At 36.3% G+C, this 18,387-nt stretch overlaps 1 protein-coding gene across 3 annotated transcripts in view; it reads left to right on the plus strand.

Moving 5' to 3' along the window:
* ARHGAP10 (Rho GTPase activating protein 10) overlaps nucleotides 1-18,387 on the plus strand; it is a 159,309-nt gene that overhangs the window by 90,510 nt on the left and 50,412 nt on the right. For all 3 annotated transcript variants that reach the window (XM_086612395.1, XM_086612393.1, XM_086612394.1), the window contains 4 exons: nucleotides 2,858-2,945; nucleotides 4,272-4,330; nucleotides 6,892-6,997; nucleotides 7,620-7,779. In XM_086612395.1, the coding sequence (XP_086468521.1) occupies nucleotides 2,858-2,945; nucleotides 4,272-4,330; nucleotides 6,892-6,997; nucleotides 7,620-7,779 (413 nt within the window). The remainder of the gene's footprint in view (nucleotides 1-2,857; nucleotides 2,946-4,271; nucleotides 4,331-6,891; nucleotides 6,998-7,619; nucleotides 7,780-18,387) is intronic.

Consider the following 18,387-nt stretch of genomic DNA (forward strand, 5'->3'; position numbering starts at 1 on the left):
ATAAAATTTGGGAAAGTACACCGAGAGTCAAGAGAGTATGAGAAGACCAATATATGCTTTTCTAATACAATGAATGTACAGATTTTCACCTTTAATGTAAAAATCTAGTGAAACTAAATCTTCTGTAGAATGAGGCTCAGCAGTTAAATATACAATTCTGGTTTTGAAAAAAAAGAGTTAATTTTGCAATTAACTTAGTCCTTGAAGTTACTAGTAACTCGCATTGTGCTATGGTGATCTATTTTGCAGCAATAATGTCTAAATTTAAGCGAGGCGTTTGGTAAGGAAAACACTCATTACGTTTCAAGGGAAAATGTTAAATTAATCTGATATATCATTGTAGCAGGGATACAGAGTCAGGACTTCCAATGTTATGGGAACCTGTTATAAGCAATTCGGAGTCGTTGTCAGCCATCACGAGGCTCAGTTCTTGAAACATGTAAAGAACCAATTCCTGTTTCATCTATGATCTACGTTACGGATCTGATGTGGCTCATTTCATACAAGCTGTCTACATAGATTTCATACAAACTACTATGTAGGTCAGCTTTCATACAGACCCTTGCTCATGGTGAAATGACTGCTAAGGACTTGGAGTTCTACTGATGAGTTCAGTTTTGATTTCTGATACTGCCTGGCATGAAAAATGCCAGACATTACATGTTGTAGAAGAAGAGTTTCAGGTAGCTCTGCCTTTTCAAAACTAGCAGCTTTTCAAAACAATTACACTGAATTTCTTCATATTTTATATACAGTAAATGACAGTATGCATGCACTCCTACAGTGGGTATATTGCATATGAAAGCAGAGTCTCCTGCTAGCCTAGTTAAGTGGACTGTTTTTATGAACTCTAGCTCTCTTATTGTCAGAAAGATTTGCATAAAATTTAGAGCTGGTCTGTCAAAAGCTGCTCCATAAATGTGCACAGTTATTTTTATATGCGTAAAGTTGCCATTTGGTGCACAGTGGCTGCTATGTGAACAAGTGGCATGAAAACTAGTAATTTTTGAAATCCCAGTTGAAGTTGCAGTTCATACAATGACCGGGGATGTTTGAAGTACAGGGAAAAATGGAGTGGGGACAGTCAAGTATATAGGGTGGTGGGGCATACAGCTATGTAGGACAACTGTCAAGCCAAAAGTGAAAATAATGTTTTTAAGTCCTGATGGCTTCTACAGTCAAACCAGGGATTGTTTGGAGTCGGTAGCAGGGACGAATTTTGTTGTTGGTTTTTTTTTTTTTTCCCCCAAGAGATAATGAAATATTTCATCAATATCTTCTATTTTTTATTTTAAGAGGCTTGCTTTGGAATTCAGATGCTTGTTATTTTCGTTCCCAAACTCATCAACAAATTTCACATAACTGAGCGCATCCTTTGACTGTAGAGGAGGTTGATGATTATGAAGAAGTTATTTAAAACCTGGATATTTCATAGTGGTTTTAGTAACAAAATCCCCATAGATTTCACTAGTTTCTGATGTGATGGCAGTTTTTATTTAATTAATTCAGTAGCAAGGTTTTCTTCTCAAAAAAGAGAATTTGAACACAGAGACAGCTAGCATGCTAAAAAGAGGAAAAAAATAAACTTTTCCCTGAGACGATTTTGAATGGTTTGGGTTGGCTAGTAACAATTTGGTAGAAAATGTTATCTGACTTCTATTTTAAAATGAGATTTAAATAATTGATATAATGAGGGAGAATATTCAGTTACAGAAATAATTGCTTGGCACAGCCTTTAGAACAGAATTATTTAGTCCCAGTAAAAGGACTGCACCTTTTATCAGGGATCCTAATTTGATTTTTAAAATGCGTCTGTCATTTGTCTGAAAAGCAAAGCAACAAATGAATTCTGAATTGTATGAACTGGTCAACATGTAATCTGTATCAGCTACTGCTGTAGTTTTCTGTGGTGACTGATGGAAGCATATAGCAGTAGAATTAAGAGGCTCAAACACTTGAAGTTACCAAATACAGTGGGTTAGTTTGGCCATATACATGTGCTCTTCCTGTGTCCACTATCACTTTCTGTATTGAGGCCAAAAGAGTTTTTCTGATTGCAAAACATTCAGTGTGTTGTGGTGTTTTCTGCGTTCTGTCAAAAAATCTTTCACCAGATGGGTCATTCAGACCTACGACCGTTCCATTTGATCTGTCTTGTTATAAGACTCTACCAACTAACCTGGGGAAAGATGGGAGGGATTCTGTGAACCTGACAAATGGTCAAGCAAGCAAATATTTTTTCCCTTTGGCTAAAACTGATCAAGTAAAGGAAACATTCAGACTGTCTTGTAGAGGAAACTTACTGATACAGAAGAGTCCTTTTTCTACCTTTGAAGTACCTCTTAAAGGTTTTCACACAGTGAGGAGGGTCATGCTGCACTTTGTTGGCTATTTTCATCAGCAGTCCAAAGTAACAGTTTACAAGCAAAACTATGGAAAGAATTCAAAAAGATTTGTCAGTCTGCTTGGATTTTAAATGACAAAGGAAAAAAAGAAAGGAGAAGTTATGCTTAGCAGGTCTTTTTTCTAAACTGTTTTTGTACATATTTCTGTTTAATTAAAGGTGTGAAAATATCAACTGCTGTAGAGATCTTTTTACATGAAAGTGATTTTTAATCCTTCATTAAAGAAAAAATCTGCAGTAAATACTTTTAAAAACAAAATATGGAAATAGAATTTATAAAGAGGCTTGGATATTAAGTCTTAGTACTAGCTAATAGTAAGAAGGACATATTACATCTGTGTTCATGTGAGCAAACACGTAATGATCAAATTCAATGGATTGCTGTTCACGTAGGGCATACTGATTTAGAATTCCCTTTTTTTATGTCCCTCTTTGTTTCTAATTATTTTCTAGATGCAAAAACCTGCAATGAAGTTGACCTGGAAAACTCTGTAGATTGGGAAGTGAAGACAATTACTAGTGCTATGAAGCAATATCTGCGGTAAGCCTGTCTGTCTCTCATTTGTTTATTTATTTTTTAGACTCTGAATTCTGTATTGTAATCTTTCTACGCAGGGTGTTCGACTACGTTACTTACTTGTCCTATATTTTGGAACAGAGGTTCATTTTGTGCAAATACCATGTTTACTTTTTGTCTTGGGGGAAGCAAAATAATTTAGCAACACTAATACTCATATGAGAAAAATACCAAAACGTTTTTGTGTTAGATACATAAGCATTTCAGTGATGGTTCAGAAACCTGAATTATTAGTAAACTTGCTAAGAGTCATTACTGAAAGTCAGTTAAGATCGTTAAAAGAGGGTTTTTTTTTGTGTTTTAATGTGGTAGAATGAAAACGGAAAAGGTTATTAAATTTCTAATATTTTGCTCTTTTTCTTATGGCCCATGCTCTGATGTTCTAGGTGTGATAGTAATACTATTTTGAGTATTAAAAGTAAGAATTTTAGATGTGTTCTCTGTTCAAATGGCTTGGCCAATTCCTGATCAAGATATCTTACTAAATTGCCTAAGAACATATAACGTAGAACTTCTGTGTATCTCTCGTAGTGTAACACAAGTACAATATTTTCAGCCTGCTGTTTTTATTAAATAAAGCATCACTGCAATTACGAAAGAATGCTGAAGAACATTATCAAAAGCCTCTCTTACAGAGTGTAGGAAAGAATAAAATAAAAAATAGGAAAGGAAAAAAGAAAAGTGCCCATGATGAAGTGTTTCCTGCCTATAGTATTTCCCATCTGAGTGTTTACTCTTAGATTGAATGAGTATCAGTAAAGTCAATTTAATAAATGAAAGTTTTAACTCTGATGTTTTAACTCTGGTTTCCATTATTCAGTACATTTTTCATGGATGACTAAGGCTTTTAATTTCAATTTTTCCGTTTGAAATGCTTTAGAATTTTGATTTGTGGATAGCTACTGTTCAGTAAACTTAACTGGTTTAGGACCTTTATTTCTTTCCAGTAAGGCATTGACTTGTGAGTCTTTGTATTTTAAAAACACTAATGAAGAATTAATTACATAGTATATGTGTACAAACTTCATCTGAGAAACAGTCTTGGGGTTGTAATTCGGAAAGGTGCCTTACAGTAGACTGCAGGCATCACTTCAGCTCACAGAAGGTGAATGGATGTATTTAGCAAGTTTTCTCTTTGTGCTGGAAATTACTGAATTCAAGGGCCACTGTAACAATGGTTGACCTCAGTGCAAGGATTGCACTAGTGAATGTTAAAAAGGTTTCCTGCTTAGAGTAAATTCAGATAGAAAATAATATAGCTAAATTTATTATGTCGTCCTTGTTTTGCAGAAGCCTTCCAGAGCCACTGATGACATACGAGTTGCATGGAGAATTCATCGTTCCTGCCAGTAAATATATATGACTGTAGTTCAGATAGAAATCTTTTCTTACAGTACTATTTCAGAAAATTCTTCAACCCAGTAAAAATATAGGAATAAGAAATAACAAATGATTTAAAAATATGTACATTTTAACCAGTGTTCAGTTCTAGTATGTGTTGCATATGACGTATCTATTGATAAACTTGTGACAGACTTAGCATAGTGCGATTTTTGTTTTTATGGAAAAACTCTTGGGTAGACATTGTAAACATTCATTCTTATTGTCTTAATTATATAACGATAAACATCTACTTAGGTTGTGATTTTTTCTTTTTCCTTCCATTTATAGAGAGTATGAAGCTTAGTGAAAGAAAATATACTAATTCGGGCCCATTTGAATCCTTAAAGCACAGCTGCCTGACCCTTGTTTTCAGTGCCTTATTAGCTCTGGCTAGGACGTTCCTCATATATTAGTAGAAGAAAGGAAAGAGCAGGCAAGATTACGCTATGGTGGTTCAAATACAGACTTGGAGAAGACACAACATTTGTAGTTCAGTTGTATGGTATCTAATATACAAGGAATTTTTTTGGAAGAGAATGGAGGGAAACTGTGTAAGAAAATTTTTGGCAAAGTATCAAACAGATATTTAGCTGATTTCCTTTCCAGCCTGTAGCGCTTCTGGCAAACTGTGGAAAGCTAAATTAAAATAAACTTTGAGACAATTGCTTTATCTTCTTCAGAGTGCCGTAATGACTTTCCAGGACTGCAGAATGCGTTCACATGTGGTCCTTAATTCAGAATGAGAATTAGCCCATGAAATTCATTGCCAACGTACATCTTAGAGGCCAAGTGCTTAAACAAAATTCAACATACTTACCTACATGGTCAGTCTGCCCTTTTGCATTGGAAAGTGTTAAAATAATTTCTTGACCTATGAAATTTTGCAAGCAGTATCTCACTTTATTTTCCTTTCTCTATTTTATAGTCTTTTTTCAATATAGGAATTGAGTTGAAGTTGTATGTTTTAAATAATACAGTGTTCATAAGCAGTAAACAATTTTGTAGAGGGGTTGATTCTACGTAGCGGGGAAGGGAAATTTAATCAGCATTGAGATCTGAGTTACGGTATACTTAAAAATAGATAGTGTTGTTTTCTGTGTTGGCTATAAAAAACCCCAACAACACCAGGAATAGTAAGGAATATCCTTTTCTCTGGAACTATTGTGAGGGGAAGCCAAAATGAAAAGGTGGTTCTTTCAGTTTTCTTTTCTTTGTACGTATCAGTGTAGATTGAAACTATGTAAGCCTTGACTATGTCTTGTGATTAAGTTGCTTAGCCATTCTTTAATTAGAGTTTGTGCTTTCACATATATGTAAAATAGTCATGCTTTAAAGATGGCTTATGCTTTTCAGGCTGTCTGAATTTTGATTAGCTGACTAGAAGCTAAACATTTTGCATATTGGTACCCTTTTTCCTTGCAATCTGTGCAGGGGTGTTCACTGCAAAAGAATAAGAAAAACAACTGTAAAATCTGTAGCAGTATGGAAAGAAAAAAAAATAAAAATCTGTAGCAGTATGCACTGAAGAAATATGGTGGTATTTTATATGAAATACACTTAACAATCAAAGTTGCCTTAGAGTAAAATGGGACTTGATGAGTGGTCCTGGTGTCAAAACTTCTTGCGTTCAGAGTAGGTACTGAATTTTTCTCTTTATGTACCTTGTGCTAAATATTATTATATACAAGAGAAATAATTCTGCTTCTTTCATTGTAACCACTACTGAGACGTAATTTTGTGATTTAATATAACTTTGAGAAATAGGAAGAGAGATTATTTTCATCTTTTACAGATTCTTGTTTTCATCAGTGTACTAGTGAAACCTGTAGGGGCCAAAATTATTCAATTCAACATGCAACGCATAAAAATAAAAAGCACTTTGCTTATTTTTATTTTATGTCTGCATTATACTAGAAAAGGATGCCATTGTTATTCAGGGCTCTTTTTGTAGTAGTCTCACTCAGTAGGCTTTTTGGATAATTATTCTTCTGTGTCTTCAGAGGTTGTTAGATTTTCTCTTTCTGAGCATATGAGTCTTCTGCATGCGTTGTCTTACGCAGGTTCCAATGCAAGGTAGCATAAATGCAGTGTCATTAGCTGCATAGTACCAGCAAAACTGAATTCTAATGATGAGGACAATCAGTTAATGATGCTAAAATGTAAAGTAGTACAGTTCCACTCTGTGGCACCCACTAACGTCGCTCCTCACCTTGCAGTATATTTGTAAGCAGCAAAACAATAACTGCATCTGGCAGTTTTTAAAAATAGATGAAGAAAGACATCCTTTTGCAGGTGGATTCAAAGATGAGTTCACAAAATAAGCAAATAAGTTGATAATTCTACAACAAGATTACTTGTGAAAACAAAGTGCATATGTTCAATATTGCTATGTTTGGAGATATACATAAGTGGTGAAGCCAAGTACATGCAGTATGTTTCCATGCAGGGGTGGGAGAAGCTTTGTGTTTCTGCGGATTTGATTTTATTTTTATTTTTCGAGATAGTTATTTATTTCTGTGTCCCGTAGAAAGTGGGAGTCCTGAATCTCGAGTTAATGCTGTTCACTTCTTGGTCCATAAACTCCCAGAAAAGAACAAAGAGATGCTGGATATTTTGGTGAAACATTTAGCAAAGTAAGTGTTATGACCTGCTTTCCTACCGTGTCAGAACTCTTGTCCTTACTTTTGTTTGACTACCAAGGGCCTTAGTGAAGTGTGGCTGGAGCTGAAGCCCATCTCGGTGCTGTCATACACAATACCACGAACCGAACATGCAAAAGCAGACAAGACGTTTGACTCATGCTGTGTATGTTTTGGCGGGAAAGGCAGAAATCTAATCCGTTAATGAAGCCATCTAAGTATTTACTTTAGCAGTCCTGCCAGTAGTTGAGGGTTTGATTGAAATGAGAAAGGGAACATTATACTTTCTTTTTGCAAATTCTGGCAAAGTGAATAGTGGAGATCTGTTAGCAAATTTAAGTTGGTTTCACACTTGCCCTGGTCCAAGGCTAAGTGCGTTTTGTATATTTAAGTTCACTAAGAGACTGCTTTTGTTTTTAAATTGCCAGTGGAAGAATGGCTTTTCTGTTTTCCAGAATTCAGTAAGAATTTATTTGAAGAAACTTTGCACAAAACAAACTTCTAAAACGTAGATTAAGGAAATGTAGTGTTTTCATTTGTAGACTGCAGTTTCTAACAGTAATGGAAATTTTTCATAACCTATTTCCTGTTTTTTCCTTCAATTCTTTTCAAAAAGTGTTTCAAAGCATGCCAAGAGGAATCTAATGACTGTGGCCAATCTAGGGGTAGTATTTGGACCAACCTTAATGAGGCCACAGGAAGAAACTGTAGCAGCCATCATGGACCTGAAGTTTCAGAATATCGTCGTCGAAATCCTAATAGAAAATCATGAGAAGGTAAGCTCTGATGCAACTCTGCGTTTGAGTATTGTCTAAAATGATCTGCTAGGCTTAATGGGTAGTGAGGAGTTAAGTATGGTGTTAAAATTAGCTTAATTCTAAAGAATATCCTCTATATACTGTAAGCTTTTGGTTATTTATACTTGATAAGCATTCCTGTTCATAGGTAAACTGACATTTCAGAGTGCATATTTCCTGGCAATAGCAGTGCTTCTATGTGTATAGTACAAATAGGTTTTCATTATGATATTTGTATATGTTTTTTTTCCCTGAGCAAAAGTATACAAGACTGGAAAAGAGAAAGCCCAGGCTCAGTTTTTAGCTCTTCTATTAAGTACTTTGACCAGGGTCTGAATTAATCGTTCTATGTCTTCATTTTTCTCGGAATTCACAGAATAAAAAGACTGTATTATATTCTGAATTTTATGGGTAAAAAGCATTATGAGAGAGCAAGGTATTAAAGTTTCTGTTGTTTTCAGCTGAATGTGTTTTATTTTAAGCCTTTACATTTGAGGTAATACTGAAAATAGAAGTTGCTGCTGCTGTGGCAGCTGCCAGTTACTGAAGTGCCTTCCACATACAACGTACTGTCCAGAATATCCCTGCAGGTAATCTGGGATCTGAAATTAAAAAAAAAGAAAAAGAAAAAACCAAGTCCTTTACCTGGTCACTTGGTTTGGGTACTCCTTTGGGAGTCTCTTGTGTCTGAGCTGGCTTCTGGAACTGGATGTTTGAGGTGCTTTGCTTGTATTGGGAGGATGGGCAGCATCTCCCTTGCTCTTATTGTCAAAAAAAGTGCTTTGGAAAAATTCCAGGATGTGCTTTTTCCTCTCTTCTTTCTTAATCACTCTGAACGATAAAATAGTTATTTCTTTTAAAGGTTAATAGTTTTGAAATTGACTATCTGAATCAAGTCTTATCTATTCTAAATAATATCTGCCTAAAGTTTTTCTGACAATGTAATTATGCTGCCTCCCTGAGTGATACAGGCTGGGCAAAGCTTCTGTTGGCATAGCTGTAGTTTTGTTGGCTTAATTGACTTAGGGTGTAATACTGCCCTCACACACATTAGGCAGATATGATATTGTTCTGTTGGAAAAATACTGTGCTGCAGATGTGGCTCAAGTTCTAGGCCATAAATGTTCCAAGAGTTGTAAGCCATGCTGTTCATTTTGGACCTTATAAATGAAGGTAAACCTTGCAGTAAGCTCATGATTTCGAAGCGATTGCAATGACCACGCAAATTTAAGAAAGTGAAGAGAGAGTAAGCAGAGCCAAAGTGTTTTAAGAACATATGGAGGTTGAGTTATGCTTATTCAAATCACTAAATCACCACAGATTAGCACCGTCTTATTCTTATGCCAGCTCACTCACATGTTCTTTAAAAACTGGACATCCATTTCACATTTGAAACATTAGTTGTAGTGGCCTTTCTTACTCTGAAAATGTAGGGAAGCAGGGAATGGAAAGTACATCAAAATGATACTGCATCATTTTCCATAATTCCTTAGTTTTATGCCTTCTTTAGAACTAGAAGGCTGTAATTTTTTTTTAAGGGATTTCTGTCATTTCTGTCATTTCTAACAGTGAACTTGCCATCAGTGGTCTGCCTGCAGCAACCTCTCCCACACTAGTGCTGCTTCAAAGATGGAAGGAAGCCCCAAGTGTGACCTCTGTGTATTTATAGCAAAGGCAAGGGAGAGGTGTGTGTTAAGGCATTACAAAATTTTTATAGTAAAATTGAATATATTGCTTTTACAAGTGAGTCTTCTTCATTTAGGGCAGACCAAGGACCTACTTTGAATGGCAAGCAGACTTATTTTCAGTCTAATGTTCATTTTATGTTGTTGTTTTGAATTTCTGTGCGTTTCAGACCAAGAGTCTTGCGTTAGGTACTTTTATTTATAGCCCTGGTGAAGTCCTAGGAAAAGTCACCAGCTGTGGGTCAAAATACTTTCAAATATTTCATTCAGCCATCACTCCGCCTCTGCTAATTTTTAGCAGCTTCTGCTAATAGAAGTGAAGTTTGGAATTCGAGTGATGGAGCCAAGATGGAAGTGCACTGACACAACTTGAAGCAAGGCTTCACGCTTCGTGCATATGTAGTTTGTGGCTCTGGCAGACTGCAGAGAGGCATTTCTTTTCCTCTGTAGCAAATGAAATGACTAACAAACTGCCAAACTGTAGAAGCAATGGCCATCAATGTTTCTGGTTTAAACACAATAACTAGGTAGGCAAAACGGTAAAAAATTGTTATGATTCCTCAAATATTTTTAAATCCCATCAACATTCATTATGTCTTGTGTGGATAGCTTTGTTGAAGGAGATCTACAATTCGTTTTTAGGAGGAGATATAATTAATTAGGTTACTAGCTTTGAAATGCTGGTGCAGTCGTTCCACTATCATCACTCTGCTGAGTCCTAATTAGAGAATGTGTGCAAACCTGGATATGGGGACTTGCCTGGAGACAAAGGTATCATGCTTAGTGCATAAGCTGTTTTGTTTTTTTTTAAAGCTTTGTTGATATGTACGTTTATTTTCTGCTAGCTAGAAACCAGTCAGTACTACTTTCACCTCGTTTACAGTTTGCATACCTACTTCCAAACCATGACTGCGAACCAATTGTAGTAGGTTGAGGAGGGGATGTTTTCCAAAATCAGACCAAATGCTGAGGCTTAAAAGCTGGAACTAGACTGTGCAGCCTGATGTGTCGCAGAAGTGGCATTAGAATTACACAATGATTAAGACTTGGAGGGAGATAGAAGAACATTAGGGAAATAATTGTTTAGCTTTTGTTCTTGTCAATTATGGATAAGTCTCTTCCAGGCAGAGTATTTCTCAGTGTCCAGTCAGAAGATGAGCTGTAGAAGCAGATCTCTACTTTGAAAGAAAAAGCGAAAACTAGACCCCAGCTGAGACCATATTTTACCCAGGACCCTTAGAACCACCTGCTGTGGAAGGGAGGCTGGTCCAGAGGAAAATGAGACCTGTGAATTGTCTGTCTTGCTTCTGTCATATGGCTTGTAAGGGAAGGCCAGCCAGATATGCCAGGCAAAGTAAGAGTGTGTACAGGTTTGAAGTTAAACGACCTCTCTTCAGTTTTGCCTGGAATTGCCATGTTTTGTGCTGACTGGACTGTGTGCTCCAGCACTCTTGTTCACCTTTGCTTTGCAGGACTTTATGGTTGCCGTCATTGCATACTCGACTGTCTTGTCCCCTTCTCTCTTGCCATATCTGTCTGGTCTCCCGTGATTTCCATGTCCTTCTCTTCACTAAAAAAGTATCAAGCAATTAATGTTTATGTCTCATCATTGTGCTCATTTTGCTTTGAAGCTATGCCTTTCCTTGACATTCCTTTTGTTGAGGTAACTAACTCAGGGGCTGACTGCAGCTGTGCCTAGTACAATGTCTGGAACAATCTTTGCTTGGCCTTTAGGTAATCCTCTGATGAAAAGTGGTAGTTAACTTGGACCCCAAAAAAAATTTTTGATTTCTCCGCTCCTCCTCCTGCAAATGAGTTTCAAGGGTATAAATTAAATTTTCTTCCCAAGGGTTTCACAGACTGGAAATCTTGAACGACTCAGCTCTTCTGTTCTTTCTGACTTGTGGTGAGGAAGAAGGGCAGACCACTCCACGGTAGCATGAAGAGCATGGATGTGTTCATCTTGCTGTTTGTTATAATGTTTTGGCATCTAATTGGAATGAATGTCACTATTCAAAGGGCTTATTTATTTGCCATTTAGAGATGCCTCAGTGGTAATGTGAGCCATTTTGGTTTCTCAATTCCCTGAACATTATTTTAAAAGAGGCAAAAAAAACCCCAACAGGTTAAAAAAAAGAAGTCTAAGAAATAAAAGAAGATGAGGGAGGAGGTTGGAATAAAAATCTCAGTGGGACTGGAATATTTAAACCGACACATGGGGGAGGAAAGAATAGTGAGTACAAATAGCAAGACTGCAAAAACAGAAAGACGATGAAAATTACAGTGAAAGAAAATTAGAAGGGAAAAAGAGGGGCTAGACAAAAGTCCTTTATGGAGGCTGGGAAGCTAGAATCTGCTGAAAGGGAATAGGCATGGTAAAAGATATCTTTTTCTAGAATTCAGACAATCTATGGGCAAAATTATCTCAACATGCATTCTGAAAGACTCAATAGTTGCTATATATAAGGCAGATACTGGTTTCACTTGTTTTCTGTTTTAGTTCTTTTATAAAGGGCAAGGATTTTACATATTTTAGACAAAATATGTCTTTGTTTTGTTCAAAACAGTTTTATGGAGAAATATTTTTTTATGAAATACAAATGTTTTAATTTTTCTTACTTTAGGCACTTTTATAATTTTTTTTTCTTTAAACTAAAGGGAGAGAAGAATTTAATACTACTGAGCTCTTAAGCCAACATCAACTTTATGTAGTAATACTTGGAAAATCTTTAGTCTTAAAACATATTACATTGCATAATACATGCAATATTTGTGAGACAGAAGAAATGGAAGCAGATTAAGTCAGTTGTTCATTTGAGAGTATGAAGTGGCACATGTCTGCACTTAGCAATCGCTGCATGTTTTAAGCAGTTCTGTTGAAGGCAAATGCTTTAGGGTACAGTGGCACTGCCATCATCTAAACTAAGACTATTTTTTGACAACACAGTAGATCTTTCGAAGTCCTGGTAAAGGATACGTTTGAGAAATACTGAAGAGGGCTTGTTTCAGCTTTTGTGTTGCTTTACCTTTGGCTACAACGGAAGACCAAGAAGCAATGCGTTGTAATTGTAGTGGTTTGCTGTGGTGTAGCGATTTGAAACCTCCCCAAGCTGAATGTTTCTCAAACCAAACAGGCGTTTGACTTGGAGGGAGTAAAAATTACATTAAGTTATCTCTGTTAGGGCAGAGTTTGAGAAGAAACACGTGAGCTTCAGTTCGGGAAGATACTCAGCATGTTCTTAAATTCAAGCACGTAACTAATCAGAAGTGTCGTTAAAACTCTTTCCGAGCTTAATTCAGATCGCGTGCCGCGATGATCGGCTGAGTCTAAAGCAGAAAGGGCAGCAGGCACTGCGAAGACATTGATCATGGTTTCTGGTAGATACAACAACAGCTCTTTCATTTCACTATAGCGTGTGCAAACTCTTTAAACCCTTTCTCTGCCCTATGAGAGCAGAAAGCTCTTCCATGTGAGACATACCCACATGGTGTGGTAAATTGACTGCAGATCTTATTTTTCATTTGTTTGTTTAAAAGACTACAGTCTTCTAAATCTTAGTGTAATTTATGCATGGTAAGAAGACTGTATATCAAATCTCCACTCACGCTTTTGACTGCAGTTGATGACATTAAAAGGAAGTGAGTCTGGATCGATACCTGGATTGGTATGCTGTTAGACTGCTCCAAAAGAAACAAAACATGTACTATGAGTAACTATATTAGATTAAAAAAGAAAATCAAAAGAAAAGTCGTTCTCAGGGGTAGAAGCAGTCTGCTGAGATGCTGCGTTACAAATACATGGCACGTACAAATAACATGAACACAGACTTCTGGCTTCTTGATTTGCCTAAATTATTTCCAGTTAATTTTGGGAAACTTCCCTCAACTTTATGTGAAATTTCCAAGTGATACAGATCTTATCTTCCACTGTCCACAGGCAGTGTTTCTAAGTAAGTAAACAGAAATGATGATAAGGGAGTGGAATTCAGTTGACTAATATTTGCTTCAGTCTTGAATGGTCAGAGTGCTGTTGTGCTTGCACGGGTGGAGGAGGTGGCACAGGAGAAGTCCTTATGGAGAATGCTACAGTGGATGTTCTTAAAATTTTGTTAGTCAAAGGAAATATTCTGTGAAATGCTGCAGGGGTCATGGAGAGGGGAAGAGTTGTTGCACTCCTGAAGAGTTTAAAAAGTAAATTCTTACACAGAAGCTATGTGACATAAGAATTATACTTTATTGCAGTTTTCAATGGCAAGTGAAGTATTGAATTTACAAACTTTTTTTTTTTCCTTATATTGGCTAAACTGACCTGAATGCCATCCTGTCTGGTCATTGCCAATGGATAATAATGCAGTATGTGCTTGTGTTTTTGTATGTACTCCTCAGAATTCTAGTAAGCTTTTGCCTTACCTGAGACGTTAGTGTATTTCAAACCATTTAACAGATTTTTTTTGAGTAAACAAGATGTGGTAGTTAGCTGATAATACTTTATTTCCAGTATTTTCGTGTGCATGCCATTTACACTAATGAGGTGTCAGTACTTTGTTGCGGAGGGTGCTGGACATAAAAATTAAAAATGTATTATTTGCCTCCAAAGATCCTACAGTCATAAAGTAAGATAAAAAATGCATTTTAACAAAAACAAAGAGCAAAAAATGTTGTACAAAGCAATGATATAAATCCTTGTGGGGAAATCTGTGAAGAAAATACAGGTGAGTTGGTTATGGCGGAACTGTTGTTTGCAAAGATCTTGACCTTTCGTTCTGATGCTTTGTACAATGACAGCGTGGTAGAGGGTCAAATGTAGGTTTTTGTTCTCAATTTATAATTATTTACATTTCTGTTCATAAATTTTGTAGAAACCTAAGTGTGATGTGTATATATATTTATTTGTGTTTGTGTGTGTATAAAAGTTTATCTATGAATCTTTATTACAAATGAAAGAGAGCTCATGTTTGCCTGTGGTGCATTTGGCCATGGCTGTTGCTTTTGCTGGCTGCTGAGTTAGGTTTGTAAGTGCTGCCTGTTGCCTTCTCAGGACTTCTCACACTCTTGGCAAGAGAAAACACATGCAGATTCTCCTTCTGCAGTATTTTCCATTTAGTAACCAGGAGTATGTTGTGTTTTAGAAAGCTGGGTAATTAGATTGAGTATTTAATCTTTTAATTTAAAGGCTTTTTTGTTGTTATTTTAAGTATTTCCTGTGACTAAAAAAGATACACAAAGCTATTACGCGTAGCTGTAAGAGGGAAGGACAACCTTTTTAAAATACTCTCCTTGGTGTGAGTTACAGTAGGTGAGCATCAAAGAGAAGGTGAGTCTGCTGTTTCTGCTGGTGCAATGGACAAATGTGTAGGTATTTCAAACCTGGTATATGGTTAACTCTCTCATTTCCTTCAATGAATAAAATGGATTGTTTGATAGCGGAGAATGGACTGCCTGATAGCAGCATTCTTCTAATGAATCATTAAAAGGTGGAGCGAGATGTGATACAGTGGAAGCTGCAGTCTTTGTATCAGGAGTGCTACTTTTAGAAAGGCTGAGTCAACAAACTCATAATTTGCAAGCGATCAAAGGACACGTTTTTAACCTTGGTATGCATTTTTTTTGTTCTTTTCATCCTTTCACAGCTGTCCTCGAGACTGTAATGCCATGTTTTAAAGGTCATGTTTAGTTTCTTCATTAAAGCTCAAATGTTAACTACATGGTTCAAGGTAGTGAGGCTAAATGAGTGGCTATTAGGGTCTCCAGATACATCAGGGTTGTCTGAAAATTCCCTCGTTTCTTTTGTCACTCCCATAGTTTGCAGTTTGTCCAGAGCTCTAGTTCCTTTTGTATTAAGAGAAGCATATAGCAGGTATTCCAATTTTACTCTGAGATTGAGACTCAGTGTCCACAAATCCCTAAAAGCAGAGTTTCATTTGGTTATGGGTAATCAGGCTGCTAGGCAGGTGGTCTCAACAAATGGTATCTTTGCAATGAAGAGAAGGGTGCCTTGGATGGAGTTATTTATTTATTTGTAAGCTTTGTGGTTTGGCTCATAGCTGGGGATGTTTCCTGTTTGTAGTTTTGACTTCTACTCGGTTACTTTTCAGACTGCATCCTCTGTTGCACTGTAACTAAATAGAGTGTGCTGGGCAACATCAAGAGCATTATTGATGCTTTCTGGTTGGTGGTCCTCTACAGGCTAAGCTTCCAGTATCTTTCAACTCGATCTGATTTTTTTTTTTTTTTTTTTTTTTTTGCCAATACAATGATTGTGAATATTGTATAAAGGTGTTTTGTGGCTTGTAGTGGGATTCAAGCCTCAAAATCCAAAGTCTCAGAAAATCTGCATCCTATGCAATCTCACAGAAGCCAGTGCACAGCAAATCATATTTTACAGTGTATAGATGCTGAAGGAGGATAGCTACTTCAAGGCAGGCACACCTGTATTGGAGTGGACATGGTGGTAACCTTGGGAAGGTAAGTTACTTAAGAATTCTAATTAAGTCGTTGATAATTTTTATTGACTATTTTGTAAACCTTTTTTGAAAATATTTAGTATACTTTTTAGAAATAATCAACCTTACCACAGTTTGTACACTGAACACAAATTCTATTTCGATATCAAGAATTTCTAGTGCATATATTTATATTTATTGAATCATGTGTTTAAGAACCAGAAGAAGAAATGGATCGCGTTGACTAAAACCAGAAATGAAACAGGGTGATCTGACATTGTCCATAGTAAAGTAAAATGCAAAAAAGTAAGAAACTACAGTAACAAAGAATCATTTTTTAAAGATTTCAGTACGCTAGAAACTTTATTAAATTGTTAGAATTGATGCAGAAATCAGTTTTGAAGTAAAACTTCTGACCTACCTCTCCAGAAGTTGATCTTCTGTAATTTCTATTATGATTAAACTTTTAATAGCTCAAATTAGTTTCTGCGATCTCTTCATATAGGAAAAAAATAATAATAATCTAGAACTGTTCATGTTATTGAATGTTTTTTACTGTTAAAAAATGGATTACAATTATTGTACAATTAGCGGCTAGTGGTTACAATTAGTGGCTGAGCTACTGCAATATATTTTAAGATGCTTATTTTCACCTTGCACTTCCTGAAATGCTTATGTCGACAGTAAAATTATAACTTGACATAAAAGACATTGTTGCTGTATGTTTGCAGAAAATGGAAAAAAGAACAGCACAACCACTGTCTTCATTATCTTAAGAGGAAAAAAAACCTTAGAAAGTCTGTCAGGTAAGAGCACACTGTGAATCACAAAGACAGTTGGCCTCTTTTTTTGAGCATTTTTATCTTTAATATAAATATATGATTTTTTTTGTTTGTTTTATACAGGTTGCTGCGTCTTACCTGCATTGAGTTTGTGTTGCATTGAAGAGAAGCTAAGTCATGAAAAGACTGTGGTTGTAATAAGTTTCTCTTGCGCTATCCCATTAGCTGCTAATTTGTAAAATATTCTTTAATCAGCGTATGTTATAGCCAGTTGTCATGGAAATGCAAGGAGTACCATAACCATAAAATGTGTAAGGGTAAAGCAGCATATATGGCCTAGGTGGGTGACATTTTATATTGTTCAATAAACATCAGTTGAAGTGTCTGTGTGTGTTTCTTTTATTTACCTACTGCAAATCAAGTATGTATTGAAGGGAAATTGCACAAATAAAAACTTATCCTGATGTTCTTTTTGGCTGGAGAAATACTGTCCTCTAACAGATACGATCATAGCAGTGAATGCTATAACACTAGCTGAATTTCAAAGAATTTGGAATGACCTTGCAGGTTCTAACCTTCTTTGCATTAGACAGCAACTTCTCTTACTCTGATTCTTGTTCATATATTCAAAGGAAATAGATCCGTGTTCTGTATGGTAGGTGCAATGAGGGTGAATTGAGGGTTTTGTCTTGCAGGAAAATCGTGGCACATCTTTAAGCTGTTAATGATTTTTTATAGGTTTATTTTCATTAGCTCTATTACTAAGCCTCCCGTTTTTTCTCCCCTCTTTTTCATCCCACTCTGTCCTTGCTGTTTGCCTCCCACTGATTTTTAGAGGAAATTTTAATTACCCCAGTGATACAAAGCAGACAGAGATGACCTGATGTCTGGGTCTTTTCCTAAAGTGATTCCTGGCAAACATACTGAAATTCATTAATTAGTTCTGCTTGAGACCAGAAAGAACAGATCACTATTCTCTTGTAGCAGCAGAATCTAATTTACATTTCCATGTACAACTATACATCTAGTCATAAACTCTTGGAATAGGTCAAGTTAAATTGTCCCACTCATGGGTTTTTTGAATTTCTAAAATCAGCTCTTGTAAGAGCTCAGGATCTAGAGTCCCACACTGTTGTTACAGATTAAGGAGAATCTGGCAAAATTCCTTGGGCTGTTGCCATGTGGATCTGCTGGTAGAGTACAGTATGATAATATGTTGAATTTGGTGCACTAGTCTCAAGAAATGCTTCCATAGACTTTGTGGGACACAGATTTAGGAATTGGAACAGTTTTATGTAGGGATGGCCTTGGGCTCACTGCTGTAGACAGAGCTGTTATTAGCGGTGTATATCCAAGATGGTTTGTGGTTTGTTTAACCTTTTGTAAAGTATCCATTTTTTGCTATTGCATGGAGAGAAATAGGTCAAGAATACCAGGGTTTTAAATTGCTCAACAAGTCTCATTTTTTTTTGTTGTAATTTTTACCCTGCGGGCTCAAAGACTAATCTACCACTGAAGTCAGTACGCACTTTAAAATTCTGCTTTCTTGTAAGATCGGACCTAAACAACCAGTCAAAAACTGGACTAACTGGGATAGGACTGACTAGCAGTTGAATTTGTTGCTTGATAAAATTTTGAGCGCTACATGTGTTAGTCTTCTCCTATATGTGAATTGTT

This window comes from Tauraco erythrolophus, chromosome 5 (assembly GCF_009769465.1).
Source record: "Tauraco erythrolophus isolate bTauEry1 chromosome 5, bTauEry1.pri, whole genome shotgun sequence".
In the NCBI taxonomy this organism is placed as follows: Eukaryota; Metazoa; Chordata; class Aves; order Musophagiformes; family Musophagidae; genus Tauraco; species Tauraco erythrolophus.